The 14124-nt window shown below is 35.0% G+C and overlaps 1 protein-coding gene across 7 annotated transcripts in view; it reads left to right on the plus strand.

The window, feature by feature from the left end:
• Positions 1-13832, plus strand: part of LOC123701253 (brain tumor protein) — a 366899-nt gene extending 353067 nt beyond the window's left edge. For all 7 annotated transcript variants that reach the window (XM_045648669.1, XM_045648670.1, XM_045648673.1 and 4 more), the window contains one exon: positions 8264-13832. In XM_045648669.1, coding sequence (XP_045504625.1) covers positions 8264-10820 — 2557 coding nt within the window. In that variant the 3' untranslated portion in view covers positions 10821-13832. The remainder of the gene's footprint in view (positions 1-8263) is intronic.
• Positions 13833-14124: the final 292 nt, after the last annotated feature.

Raw genomic sequence — 14124 nt, forward strand, 5'->3', positions numbered from 1 at the left:
TCGGAATACGATATGCGAAAAGCAGCACTGCATAAAGGCAATTAATTACAGGCAACTCGTTGACAGGCGCATTCAACCTGTCACTACGATTTTACAATCCGCTGTGTCTGCGAGTTACGTAAATACTAAACGCCTTGAGTGGCGCTAGTGGGTTTTATACATATCCGTTGTTTTGATATACCCTCATATTTTTTAAAGTTTAAAATTGTCGAAATTATGCACGGAGTTCTATCATTCTTTTTGACATTTTTAAATTTTTTAATATATTTATATTTTAATAATAATAGGGTTTCATAATATCAACTTCAATGGCTTAATAATAACCCTGAATTTGTCTTAAATGTTTAGCTTCAGAAAAGCTAGAACGGAGAAGTCTATAGATAGTAGTAACCTACTTGCACTATAATAGATATTTCATAATACTTGGACCCAAGCTGATGACGCCGCTAGTCAGATAACTTGCAAACGAGTTAAACTTTTATTAATTCTCCGCTGATAAATCTTCGTACAAAGAGTATAAAAATCCATAATTAAGTTCAGAAACTAAGGCCTAACACAGTTATTGATGTTCCAAACTAACTTTTAATACCATACCAAGGATTAATGCAAAACTTTCGCCCTAACTCGAGATTCATACATTATTTATTTAGTTTGGGATATTTGCATCACGGCTCTTATGGAACAAGTTATATTTCGCTCAATATTAAAGATTAGCCGATGTCAAAAGAATATTTTAACGGATTTCGTAGTGATTTATACGGTGGAAGTTTTTATTAAATTACAAAATAAGGGGAGTCGACTTAATTATCGTGATTTTGGAAGGCAATTTTTGTCCTGAGCGCCGTTGTTGTGCACGTGTTGCGCGTTTTTGAATTTTAATGCGTGGGATTAGATACTTTTTTTGTATAACGACGGTTTTTATATTGTCTTGAGAAAGTTTCAAATTGGTGTCCTTTATGAGTTGCGCTATGGCATTTTTTGCATTACAAATTTTGGAATAAGGCATAAGTTGCAATGCCGCGAACTTGCGACTTTTATTTGCCTTTCGGTACAATGGGGTGTATAAAGAAATAAAAGCGTAATGAACATTGAGGTTATGTAATTTGTTGTCTAATTTGACTCCGGCTTAATTTGGCTATCAAATAATAAAATCTTTCTTAAATAAATAAATAAATATTGTATTATGTATACTCAGGTACTGTAAAGCTTGCTGCACACGTTTTGAATTTTACTTCAACAATTTTAAAATCTATCACTACATTAAAATGAATCATAATCGTTTCAACGGTCTTGAATTCTCAATAACTATACCAAGATATTTACAAACATAAAAATTTTAGTTCCCATTTTCAGTTTTATAGGCTCCGATAAAAAGACTGCCTTATATTGCTACGGAGCCTGCAAATTACATATTCAGTGTGAGTAATCGTGTGAGGGACTTTTTGCGTTACTCCAAAACCTTTGCATTATGATAACGTGACGTCATAAACGCCCTACCGACGATAAGGCAGCGTACTGCAGAATGGTTGTGGAATTAATTTGGTTTCTTGGGTGTTTTGTAGGGAACGTGCTATGGTGTTTTGAAAATTGTAGGCAGTTTGGAATGTATTTTCTGGTGTGATGGTTGAAAATTAAATACTGAATTACAATTAAATACATAGGTATCTTGTATAAGTTGCTAAAGGAAAAGATGCTTTATTAGAATTTGAATATGATTTTTATACGCCCCTCGAATATAGGTAGGTAGTTGTTAATTTGAAATATAAGTATGGGATTTTTTTAAAGAATGATATTGAGAAAAATCTAAAAACATTTATCTCGTGAACCCGTGTAACCAAAAACTATAAGTAATCTAATTTAACGAGTAATGATCCGTATAATGCGGAAGTGACTAGTCATCTTAGTTTATTGGAAGGAAAGGTTTATCCTGTAAATTTTGTTCTTTTTTTCTTATCAACAGCAAAATTATTTCTGAAATAGTCAATTTTTACAGTGTACCGAGAATTAACTAAGGGATGTGAACATTATCAATGTCATCATATTTTGTTCCAAAACTACATCTACTTAAATAAAAATAAATGACGTTTCAGGTTCCTTTTAACCATGTTATTTTTCAAAACTAACGACCCCGAATTAGTACACGTAACCTTAATAATAATGTATCCCATTCGATGACCACAATTCGTACCCTCGAACCTCATAGCTTCATCCTGCCAAAACCGTTCACCCCAATATGAATCCAATTCACACGTATTAAGTATCAGTTTCCCATACCCAATTTGCTGATTTACAACAGTTCGGAAAACCTTTGGGTGTGTGTAATCTGCTACGGGGCGATCGCAATTAATGGGGTACCAGAGAACTATTGCCAAAGACATAATTTTACAGAAACGGCCTCCTGTAACTAATAAATACGCAAACTGTGCTAATATCACTGAGCTTATAGACAATTATTACCAGGAATTGGTGTTGTTCAATATTACGTCAATGTATTAACTTATAGGTAGGATTTGGGTAGGATTGTTCGAATTTGTAAATAGTGAGTTGTGTTGACATGTTGCTACGCTAAATATAGATGTTTAATGTAATTCATTATTCTTACAAAATACCGGAAAAGGTTATTTTACTTTCATTCAGATAATTGCAGTTTTCATTATATCAAAATAGCCTATTTTCTTTCTATTTAATATAAGGTAGCTAAAGACATGGATATTTTGTCGTAAAGATTGGAATTCAATACCAATTTTGTGAACGCGCAAGGAAAATTTTAAATGATACAATCCCTTCAAGCTAACATTACAAGAGCCACATAAAATTTTAAGATATCCTATTTCTTATTTCCACAGCTCTCTAGGGGTAGAGTGGAATTTAGAAATGCGGCAACTTTGCGAGCCAAGACATTTTGTCGTATTTTCCCTTGAGACCAAAGTTGGCTTGACCAATGTCGGCGAGGCATCTTTGGAGCTTCTGGAATTAACCCTATAAATAATATATATCCAGTTCTATAGAACTTTGGAGATTTATTAATACGGCATCTTTGAGATTAAGAAACTTCTGTGATATGGAGTAATATGAATTCTTCTTAATAAATAAGATTTGTGCCAACATTTTAAAAGCTTCCAATACTATGGTGTATTTCTGTACAAAACAGGCAGTCTGAAATAAATAACTTTATAGGTAATCAATTAAATCGTTTAAGAAATCTTTATAACTTTAGATTGTACAAATGTAGTGAAATTTATCAACAACACAAAAGTGTGAACAAAAAAATAACCGAATTATCCGAACAATAATCCAGTATTGATTCTTGACCTGGCCATAATTCAAACCTTTCAGAAGTAATAGAAACTTGGTGGGTTATATGTTAACAAGTTTTACAATATAATACAAGCCAGCTACCAATAGACCTTTCTCGAAGATTTCCCGTCAACAAAAGGGTACAATTTTCAACAATTGCCGAGTCGATACGAATGTTCGACTTAAATTGCTTCTCTGAAATAGTATTCGGTGTCTACCTGAGAATAAGGTACAAGATTGGACAGGACCGTACTTGAATGTTTCTATTATGGTACTTGGGTTATTGAAAAACTATACAGGTATGTGGAGAGGAAATTAATCTGACAAGCTCAAAGCGAATTAGTTTTGTCGATTACTTCCTTGAATTGGGGTTGACTTTTTCAAGTTACGCATGATCGTTACGTCGCACATACGTAAAAAATTGCCTTCATTTCAAAGCCAGCAGATTTTCCTTTCTAAAAAATAAAATTTCCGCAGTCTAGATAACACTTAGGATAATTCGCGACGGCATTAAACTCCGTAATTTATACGTACTTAAAAATATGTACATTTCAACACGGCTGTGATAAAATCTATGTCCTCATTGCCTTGTCATAGAAGTGAGTGAAACATTTCCACTATCAAGATGCATCTAGGTGTACTGTCATTCTACCGCTAAGGGTGCATTTCCACCAATGTACGAGGATGTGTATCGAGGGATTTGTTTGTAAATAATCAATCATATCGTTTCATTTAGTTTGAAGTTTGAAGCGTTTAACGTTTGAAGCGATACTATTGGTTATTTACACATTCCTCGCTTCACACCCTCGCACATTATTCGTGGAAATGCACCCTTATGGTTGACTTCTGCTGTGTCAAGCGTGGCTTTGTACGCAACGTGTATGCAATGCATAGCCTGACGCTTTGATACCGATCTGTATCGCTGATGTTCAATTTGGTACATTGTTAGAGATTTCAAGTATCAAAACTGGGCGAGCGTGTTGTATTGTCTTTTGTTTTATGTGTGCTTTTAGAAATTGAATTATGAATGCTTGATTAAATATCGTTTAGGTTTTTACTATAATAGGTAGGTTATAGTAGTAATAGTTACTAATACTAGAGACATTAGTAACTATGTATTAGTATTTAGTACCATAGTAAGTAGTTAAAGTAACTGATAGATAAGGTAATCAGAACATATCAGGAAGCTGTGTAAGCTGTGTTTTGCTTTCACAAATATCTGAAATATACAAATATTTGTAACTGTGCTTTCACAAATATCATAGATGGTCAAGAACAAATTAAAATAATGTAGAATATATTGTTTTATAATAAACTAGCTTTCCACCCGCGGCTTCGCACGCGCAGTCAAAGAAAAACCCGCATAGTTCCCGTTCCCGTGGGATTTCCGGGATAAAACCTATCCTATGTCCCGGGGTAAAAAGTAGCCTATGTCCTTTCTCGGATATCAAAATATCTCACCAAATTTCATGCAAATTGGTTCAGTAGTTAAGGCGTGATTGAGTAACAGACAGACAGACAGAGTTACTTTCGCATTTATAATATTAGTATGGATTATTTGAGATTTAAATCTGCCACATTCTTTGATTCTAAACGACTTAGAATTTCCCACCGTCATATTTATAGACCGCGAATCATGGAAGTGCCTTGGAGAGACTTTTGCCCAGGCTAATACAATACAACAACAAACATATTTTTACCTATATATATTTTTCTTTGCGTGTTTATTTTTTATTATTTGTAGAAATATTGAATGCTGCCATTCTTACAACTGTATCTACTCAGAGATGTCTCGTTTCCTTTCACATTTTCTAGGTTGTTTTATTTAGAAATCCTTAGTATGTTTCTTTTAATTAAACGCCGGGTAAACTCAGATCCTGAACTGCCAAGGTTTTCTTCTTAATATAGTCTTTAATACAATTTTACTTCAAAGAATTATTTCCAATGAAACAAGAAGAAAAATCTTATTTGCGATTATTTCAATACAATTAAATATAATAAATCTAAACTTTAAAACAAAACAAATTACCGACCTTTGAAAAACACCAATGTTTATGATGATTTAGTTCCCGCTGTGTCCATACTAATAGCCTAAACTATATAGGTACTGCACTATACAGTCCCTTTATAAACCTCTATATATATATATATATATATATATATATATAAACGGTAAAGGAAGCTACATACAAACAGACAGTCATTATGTATGCGGACGCTCGATCGCTCCGTCACGGGGGACGGTAATCTATGGCCGGTTGCAGCCCTCACCGAAATTCCTGTAACATTGCTAGGGTTGCCACCTCTCAAGTTTAAGGAAGCTTATTTATTTTCAGAAATTACACTTTCGAAGTAATGGCAGGTCATAAGATGTACTGATGTATTGATGATATAAATAAATAAATACCTAAATGTAGATACGTAAAAGGTACTGTATGTTGTTTTCATTAAATTGTCAAAAGTTATACACAATACAAAATAAGTTTTATAATATGTTCGTCTATGGATTCATTTAAACAAAAAATACATTACTAATAAATATTAATAAATGGGTTTTTAAATATATATCATCATACATGAAAACTATACAAACTTAATTCTTCTTGTTAACGACTACAAGTATTTGATATAGCTACTAACATTATGATGCTAACTTTAAGATAATGACATTAGATAAAACTTTAACAGCTCAACCCTAACAGCTATCAAGCTTCAAACTTGTCTAGATCTAGATTTTAGACCTATCTAGATGGCTTGTGATATACGCTCGGATACTTGTCAACTATGATAGGTGTTCGCTCAATATTCACGTCCCTTTGGCCTCCCACTTTACATATTAACTAAGAGAGGCTTCTTATGAATTGTTTTCATGTGATATATAGGCTCTAGTGTGAAATTCTGTCATATATGTTCATGATTAGCTAGATTAGAATGTTTCGTTTGTGTTGCATTGAGATTTCGGAATTAAATGATTAATAATATGTACAAAATTCCGTTCGCCTTTATCCTATATCCTATTTATTACTTTAATATTTATGAAAAATATAATGAATACACGTATCTTTTCTATTATCAATCGGAAATAACTACCAAATTCCATGCTACTTATTTAGAAGCATTCCTTAATGCATATAAAACTATAGGATCGTTATTTGCAAGGTACCAAAATAATTTTTACCAAATATATTAAAATAACTCAGTTACTATCTGTCTTAAAGTAAACTTTAAATCAAATATAATAAGACCGATGTCTTCATGAAACGAAACAACGATCTCTTTAATCAATAGACGCACAGCAAAACAAGAAGACGCATTGCACCACGTCTATTGTGTAAATCGTGTCAATAACGCCGTGTCTCTTGTTGAAAGTTTTTTTCCTCCACTTGAAGCTTAGCAAGAATGTCTCTCATCTCGATAAGACTAATGCAATTCCGCGAATGATTCACCGAATGTCGTTAAGATGCTCATCAAACAAAAACAAAAGTTAGTAGACACGCTAATACGCTATACGCAACAACGAGCAAACAACATCAACTCGACGACAGTTAATTTTTCTCAAATCAATTTCGGCAGCACATTTTGCCGCGTTAAAAAGCGACAAAACTCGACCCTTGAGCACATTAGTCATGTTGCAAGGCCATTCACCTTGCAAATATCGCCCCCTTGCGAAATATACACCCTCACCCTAATTCGATGAGGTATCCCCTCCCGGTTGTCATGGCAACGGACTCCCCTTCAAGTGCATAGACACCTCATAGTTGGTAAATACAAGTGAACAAATAAGAATTCATGGTGGCGCAGATCGTATAACTTTTATAGGCGAAAATATTGTGGGCGGGATAAAGTTAAAAATCGACTTTAATATATTTACCAACTTCGTGAAACTATTCTAATTAAACTATCATTCTTGTAAGAGAGTAATATTATTTTTAATATGGTCTTAAACTACGCAAATAATTTTAAGTGCGTTTCTTTCATTAATTAATTAATTATTATTGTATTCATTTTATTAGACAATCGTGCAATAAAAGACAAAGAAACTTGAGCGATGTTAAGGTCGATTAGATAATTATTAATTATGGTAATAAATATTACGAGCTAATGAAAACTTAGGCGTTAAAGGCACGAATTGATATGCAGTAAATAAATTTATTGCCCAAGTTATCCAGTTCGGGAGTAAATTCAATTAGTATCACTATCAGCCAGTTTATCTTTTAATATAGCCTAATAAGTCTGGCAAGTTTTGCAGATATAAATTATTATTAAAGAGCTTACGTTTCCAGCCACCTGTGAGGTGCTTTATTTTATCTTTAAACTGAAATATAAAAGATAATCTCCATTATTTATAGCGATATAGCCCCACGCGGCGGATGAACTATGAACTTGCTTGAAAATGCATTTACCCCGTTCAAAGGCTTTAAGGATTATACAACATGTGACGTTTATGATGATGGAACATTAAAGAAACGAGACTTTGAAACTCATAAAGTTCTCGGTTTCATAAAAAGGTGCTCTGCAAATACACTCCCGTTTCATACATTCGTACAATTTTCTGTAAATACACATACTCAATATATCCAACATTGAACGTAGCTTAAGAATACCCATTTACGAAGATGTACCAGTTTCCCATCTGTTACGTCACACGGTATCTTTTACGAGAAATTCGAACATCGCCGACATTTTCCCTAACGCGACGCGACTACCAACTCCGAAATATTACTTATTTCCTCACTGTCTGTAGGTATACGCTGTAATAAGTTCTCGAGCGTGTTACGAAACGATATTATATCTCTCTAACTCGTATTTATGTGGACGGGACGTCACGTGAATGTGAACTTTCGTTGATGAAACTAGCTATTAATAATCCACTCCGTCCTAACGTTAATGATAGTTATTACATAATTCCGACATAGTTGAGATAAATCTTGTGAGCTTTAATAATGTATTGTTTCTATTATTTCAGGGATGCCGGTTTCCTGAAGATGGCCTCACGCACCCCGTCCCTTGAGTCGCTGCCCGGTGCCAACTCTATAGGTTCGCTGGAGCGTGGCTCCTTATCACCACTGACTTTGAGCGGCTCCTCGCCTCCCGCGAGCGATTCTGCCGTATGTGATCTTCGCGAGTTCGACGGCCTTGACACCACCTGTGCGATTTGCCGAGAGACATTCGTCGACCCTAAAGTACTCAATTGCTTCCACACATTCTGTAGAGGCTGCTTAGAAAGAGAACAAACACACCCCGACAAAGTAACTTGTGTCACTTGCCGCGTGGACAGTCAGCTTCCACCAGCCGGTGTCCCTGGCCTGTTGACAAATCTTGTGATCGCAGCAGCGGTTGAACAGGACGCGGATCTCCTGCCGTCTGCTCGCCAAACCAGCTCGCCAACCGCACGTTGTACCGGTTGCAAGTCAAAGGAATCAGACGCTGTAGCGCGCTGTGTAGATTGCGCTAACTTCCTCTGCCCTAATTGCGTCATGGCTCATCAATTCATGCATTGCTTCGAAGGTCATCGCGTTCTCGCGTTTACAGACTTAAAAGATGACAAAGGTCTTCTTGCTCAAACACTCACCGCTAGTGGCGATAAGACCGCATTCTGCCCGAGACACAAAAACGACATCTTAAAATATTTTTGCCGCACTTGCTCAGTACCAGTTTGTAAGGAATGTACTATTATTGAACACCCTGCGGCATTGCATGACTGCGAACATTTATCTGACGCGGGACCTAAACAACTGGAACTTATGCAGACAGCTGTGAATGAAGCGAAAACGCGTGCTACAGAGATCAGACACGTTGTAAAAACAGTAGAACACGCTGCTGGTAAACTACAGGTGCAATATCATAAAGCTCAAAACGAAATCAATGATACGTTCCAATTCTACCGCTCTATGTTAGAAGAGCGCAAACAGGAGTTACTCAAGGAACTGGAAAGCGTTTTCTCAACTAAACAAATTGCTCTGACCGTTGTCGGACAAAAAGCTCAAGAGACAGTCGACAAAATTTATCAAACGTGTGATTTTGTTGAAAGGTTGACGAAATGCGCCAATATTGCTGAAATACTGATGTTCAGGAAGCTATTAGACACCAAACTGCAATCTTTAATGAGCACAAACCCCGAACAAAGTGTGCAAACAGCTTGTGAACTTGAATTCGTTTCTAACTACCAAGCGATACAAGTTGGTGTAAGAAACACTTTTGGATATGTGCGTTCTAGTTCTGAAGCGAACGTGGGCCCTACCAAGCAACCTCCGATTGCACGCCCAACTAATGGCTCTCTATTAAACGGGGGATCATCGTCAAGCAGTAGCAGCGTTAATGGAAGCTCTGGCAGCCTGAATGGCGGAATTCATCTACCTACCGGATTAAACGGAGTATTAGACCGACCTTACTCTAATGGGTTACTGGGTCCCGCTAGCCAATCAACGTCTCCATTTGATTCAAATATCATTTCAAAAAGATTTAACAGCGGTAGCACTCTGGGGCCGTTTTCCACTACCATTGGAGACATAAACTTGAACGGTATAAATCCCTACGAAAAATGGTCAAACGGAGGATGTGACTCGCTCTTCCCACCGACAGCTACTGACCCTTACTCACTCACAGCTGCTGCCCATACTGATCCTATTTTAGACCTGACAAACAAGCTAATATCCACTGCCATATTCCCTCCAAAATCTCAAATTAAAAGGCAAAAGATGATATACCACTGCAAATTTGGTGAATTCGGTGTAATGGAAGGCCAATTCACTGAACCCAGCGGCGTAGCTGTCAATGCTCAAAACGATATTATTGTCGCTGATACAAATAATCACAGGATCCAGATATTTGACAAGGAAGGACGTTTTAAATTCCAATTCGGCGAGTGTGGAAAACGTGATGGACAGCTTTTATATCCCAATAGAGTAGCTGTAGTACGTACATCCGGAGACATCATTGTAACCGAAAGATCACCAACACACCAAATACAGATCTACAACCAGTACGGACAATTCGTTCGAAAATTCGGAGCGAACATCCTTCAACACCCACGTGGTGTCACCGTGGACAATAAAGGCCGGATCGTAGTTGTGGAATGTAAAGTAATGCGTGTCATTATCTTTGATCAAGTTGGCAATGTTCTACAGAAATTCGGGTGCTCCAAACATTTAGAATTCCCGAACGGTGTAGTGGTGAATGACAAACAGGAGATATTCATCAGTGACAACCGTGCGCACTGTGTTAAAGTGTTCAACTACGAAGGCATATACTTACGCCAGATCGGCGGCGAAGGAGTGACAAACTACCCAATCGGTGTAGGAATAAACGCTGCTGGCGAAATTCTCATTGCTGACAATCACAACAACTTCAACTTAACGATATTCACTCAAGACGGACAGCTGGTTTCGGCTCTAGAGAGCAAAGTAAAACATGCTCAATGCTTCGACGTAGCCCTGATGGATGACGGCTCTGTAGTGCTCGCGAGTAAAGATTACCGCCTCTACATCTACCGTTACGTTCAGGTTCCGCCTATCGGGATGTGAATATAACTTTAACAAGATCACAAACAATGACCGACGAAAAGCCAAAACCAATTTCAAACGCAAAATTTCAACGATTCTGGCCAATTGTGTCAATTTTTAATACAAAAGTGACTATATGAAGTGAATATAAACTATTGGACTATTGTTAAGCGCGAGTGTAACTATGATTGCGGCTGTCTCGATGTGATCAATTTTACTAATAGCGAGAATCTTTCACCGATGTATTGGCGTTGGATCTCTAAATGCATTATTATATTTAAACGAAACTGTAATGAGATTAGTTTTAGTATTGACATTGTTATGAGTACCTATTTGATGTATAAGAGATTATTCCGTTGGTTTGATCCGGAAAATTGAATGATTCTCGACCCTTATCATTTTTGATCTATTGAATAATATTTTTCCATATCCCACGTCGTTAAATTAGGGATGAATATTAAGGGCGTTTGTATTATTTAGCCCATTTGTTGGACCAATATTTTAACTATTATTACTTAAAAATTGTTAGGCGTTAAGCGAGTGATTTTATTGTAATAAGAGAGCATCGAGTGGTATTGTTGTTAGTGTTAAGATATTCTTCGGCACAACGGCACTTCCTGTTTTTAATTAGCACTTATTCTGTGTCGATGGAAACATAATTATGAATCTAATTAAGAGTTGTTACATTATTATTAGGTAAGTGTTAAATTGAATTAACTAATATGGACAATCTTTAGTTACTACCCTTTTTAACGTAGTTACAAAAAAAAAATTAGGGAATGTGATGTTAGGGGTTTTATCAATGACAAAGTTGACTGCGGCGTTTCTTAAATATGAGATCGAGGTTATCAATACTGTAGATCTTCAAAATTAAATTGAACATCACAAGACGATACGCGATTTGTCTCTGTGAGTTTTTGTCACAAATCTTAAGGTACGCCAGTCTATTGAATGATTAATAACTTAGAGTATTATAAAGCATTTCTGAAATGGTTGTCGTTTTAATTTTTTTGTGTATTGGGAAACTGCTAGACGACAGTTTTACTCAGACCGATATGACGTCAATACCGCCTAGTCACTGAGAGCCCACGATCCATAAATTCCTCAATTTCGTTGTTTTTATTACAATTAGTAACATTTGGTTGATAATAATATTATTCGTTTTTATACAAATTTAAGTAGGTGTTTGAATATTTTTATTAATGAAACACGGTAGTAACTAGTAGAGCACGTTAGCAAAGGTTCGTTTCGCTAGATTTTTGATTTTACTTTTTTTTCGAGATTTTAACAGTGTAATGCATTTTGCTGCTCATTGTAGTATTAAAGCTTGCTCGATATATAAATGACTTATAAATCTGTTATTCTGGTAAGATATTTTTTATACGGAAACAACTTTATTTTTGTAGCAGTAGTATTATACGGTGCATGTGTAACGTTTATTTTCTTTCGTATTTTATTAATATTATGCTATTATTATTTTACTACAATACCGTGTGTTTGAGTGTGTTAGCAGAATTATTTTAGTTTGATTTTTCTTTAGTTATGATTTTTTGTAGTTAATAATGTTTTTTATTTAGTTTTCGTGATGAATCTATGACAATAAACAGATCTGATGCGATCCATAGCTCCAGGGTCGGAGATTTTTCTTAATAATAATTGATCTGGATAAGATAATTTAAGGATATGCATACCGTTTTGGTGATATTCCTACTTTTTTTAAATTATCGTCTGTATATTTAATGAGAGCGATTGAAGCCGCGCCGACGTATGTGTGTACCCGCTAGCACCTTTGCTCATTTGCAATACCTGCTTTCCATGTGCCATACAACCAAGTTGTGATGTAATAAGTGATATTAAGTGTTGTTTGTAAATATATGTACCATAATCTACCGATTTTATTAAATTTAATCATAAGTTTATACGATCAATCCTGTCAAATGATTTCATCTTTACTATTAGTGCAAGTTAGGGCCGATAATGCTATGAAATGTTAACAAAACTTCATGGATTCTCCCTTTTCTACTTCTTATTCTTATATTTTATTCATTATTGTTCGCATACTTGCATTAAAATGATACTTCTAAAGGCATTTCCTTTGTTGATTTTATCATCTGCATTTTGCAGTTGACGGTGCTTTCAATTTGCTCATACTCGACGTGGCTTCGATAGAAATCCATCAGAATCTGCCACTAGATTAGGCGAAATGGAATCTCCTACCCAATCTTTAGAGTCAAAATTTCAGTGATGCATCACCAATGATTTTATGTATAGACTGCCCTGTTCCTAGTAAATTATTCCCTTCTGAGATTGGTTGGTTTGATTTTGTTTTTTCTAATCTACTGCGCTAATACGATTGTTGTAAGCTTGAAAAGTTTAAACCGGCCATGCTTCTTTAGTCCTTTCGGTTTTAAGTGGAATATTATCTCAACAACGCTTATCATCTCGCGTCATCTAATGATTGTTACGCTTACCGAATCTAAAGTCACTTTAGAAACTGTTCGGTTTAAATAGATCACTTAGAATAAAATCAAGATTTTCATTCGTTAAATTACATGCCCTATGTTCAAATTCTACGAATGAAATTTCTTGTAAATCATACGCTTCTACTTAATTGAACTCTTTCAACGTATTATATTTATCTTAAGTACCTATAGCTTAGTATATCGAAATTTCTATAAGGTTATGCAAATTTTGACAACTGCCGTTTTGTTTTTTTTTTTTTTTTTTAATATCATAATCTTATGTAATCCTTTATTATTTCAGTTATAGTAGTAATGATTTAGTTTTTGTTTAATCTGGAATTTTTTTTTTTTAATTTTTATCATTATTTTCGTTCAGAACATAATTTGTGTTTTTGCATAATATACTAAATAGAATTATTTTACAAATGAACCGTTCATTCTAAAATTGCATTTCTAAAGTTTGAGGACTGATTAAAATTGAAACATGTTTTGTCTTTAAATATATTTTGTCGATGTTTGTTGTTATAATTATTATATTTTTTAATTATTTGTATAAACAATTGTTCTTTAAATTAATGTACGTCGTTTTGTTTTGAATTATTTTTGTTGTATAATTGCTTTTTTTATAATAATACCAGTTCATTGCAGTTTGACTGTGTGTTTTATTTTTGGTTTGCCCAAGTAGTGCTATATAGTATTCCACATGAATTCACAACTACTTTAGTTCCTCTAAACTAGTAGTGATTCAACAAAGCTGACGTTTGTGCTGTTGAACCTATTTTATAAAGATAACCTTTACAAAATCTGTGCCTTACTTAATATATTGTACCATCTGCTTCAATTTCAACACTGTCTTTTCCATA

Source organism: Colias croceus, chromosome 21, assembly GCF_905220415.1.
Source record: "Colias croceus chromosome 21, ilColCroc2.1".
Classification (NCBI taxonomy): Eukaryota; Metazoa; Arthropoda; class Insecta; order Lepidoptera; family Pieridae; genus Colias; species Colias croceus.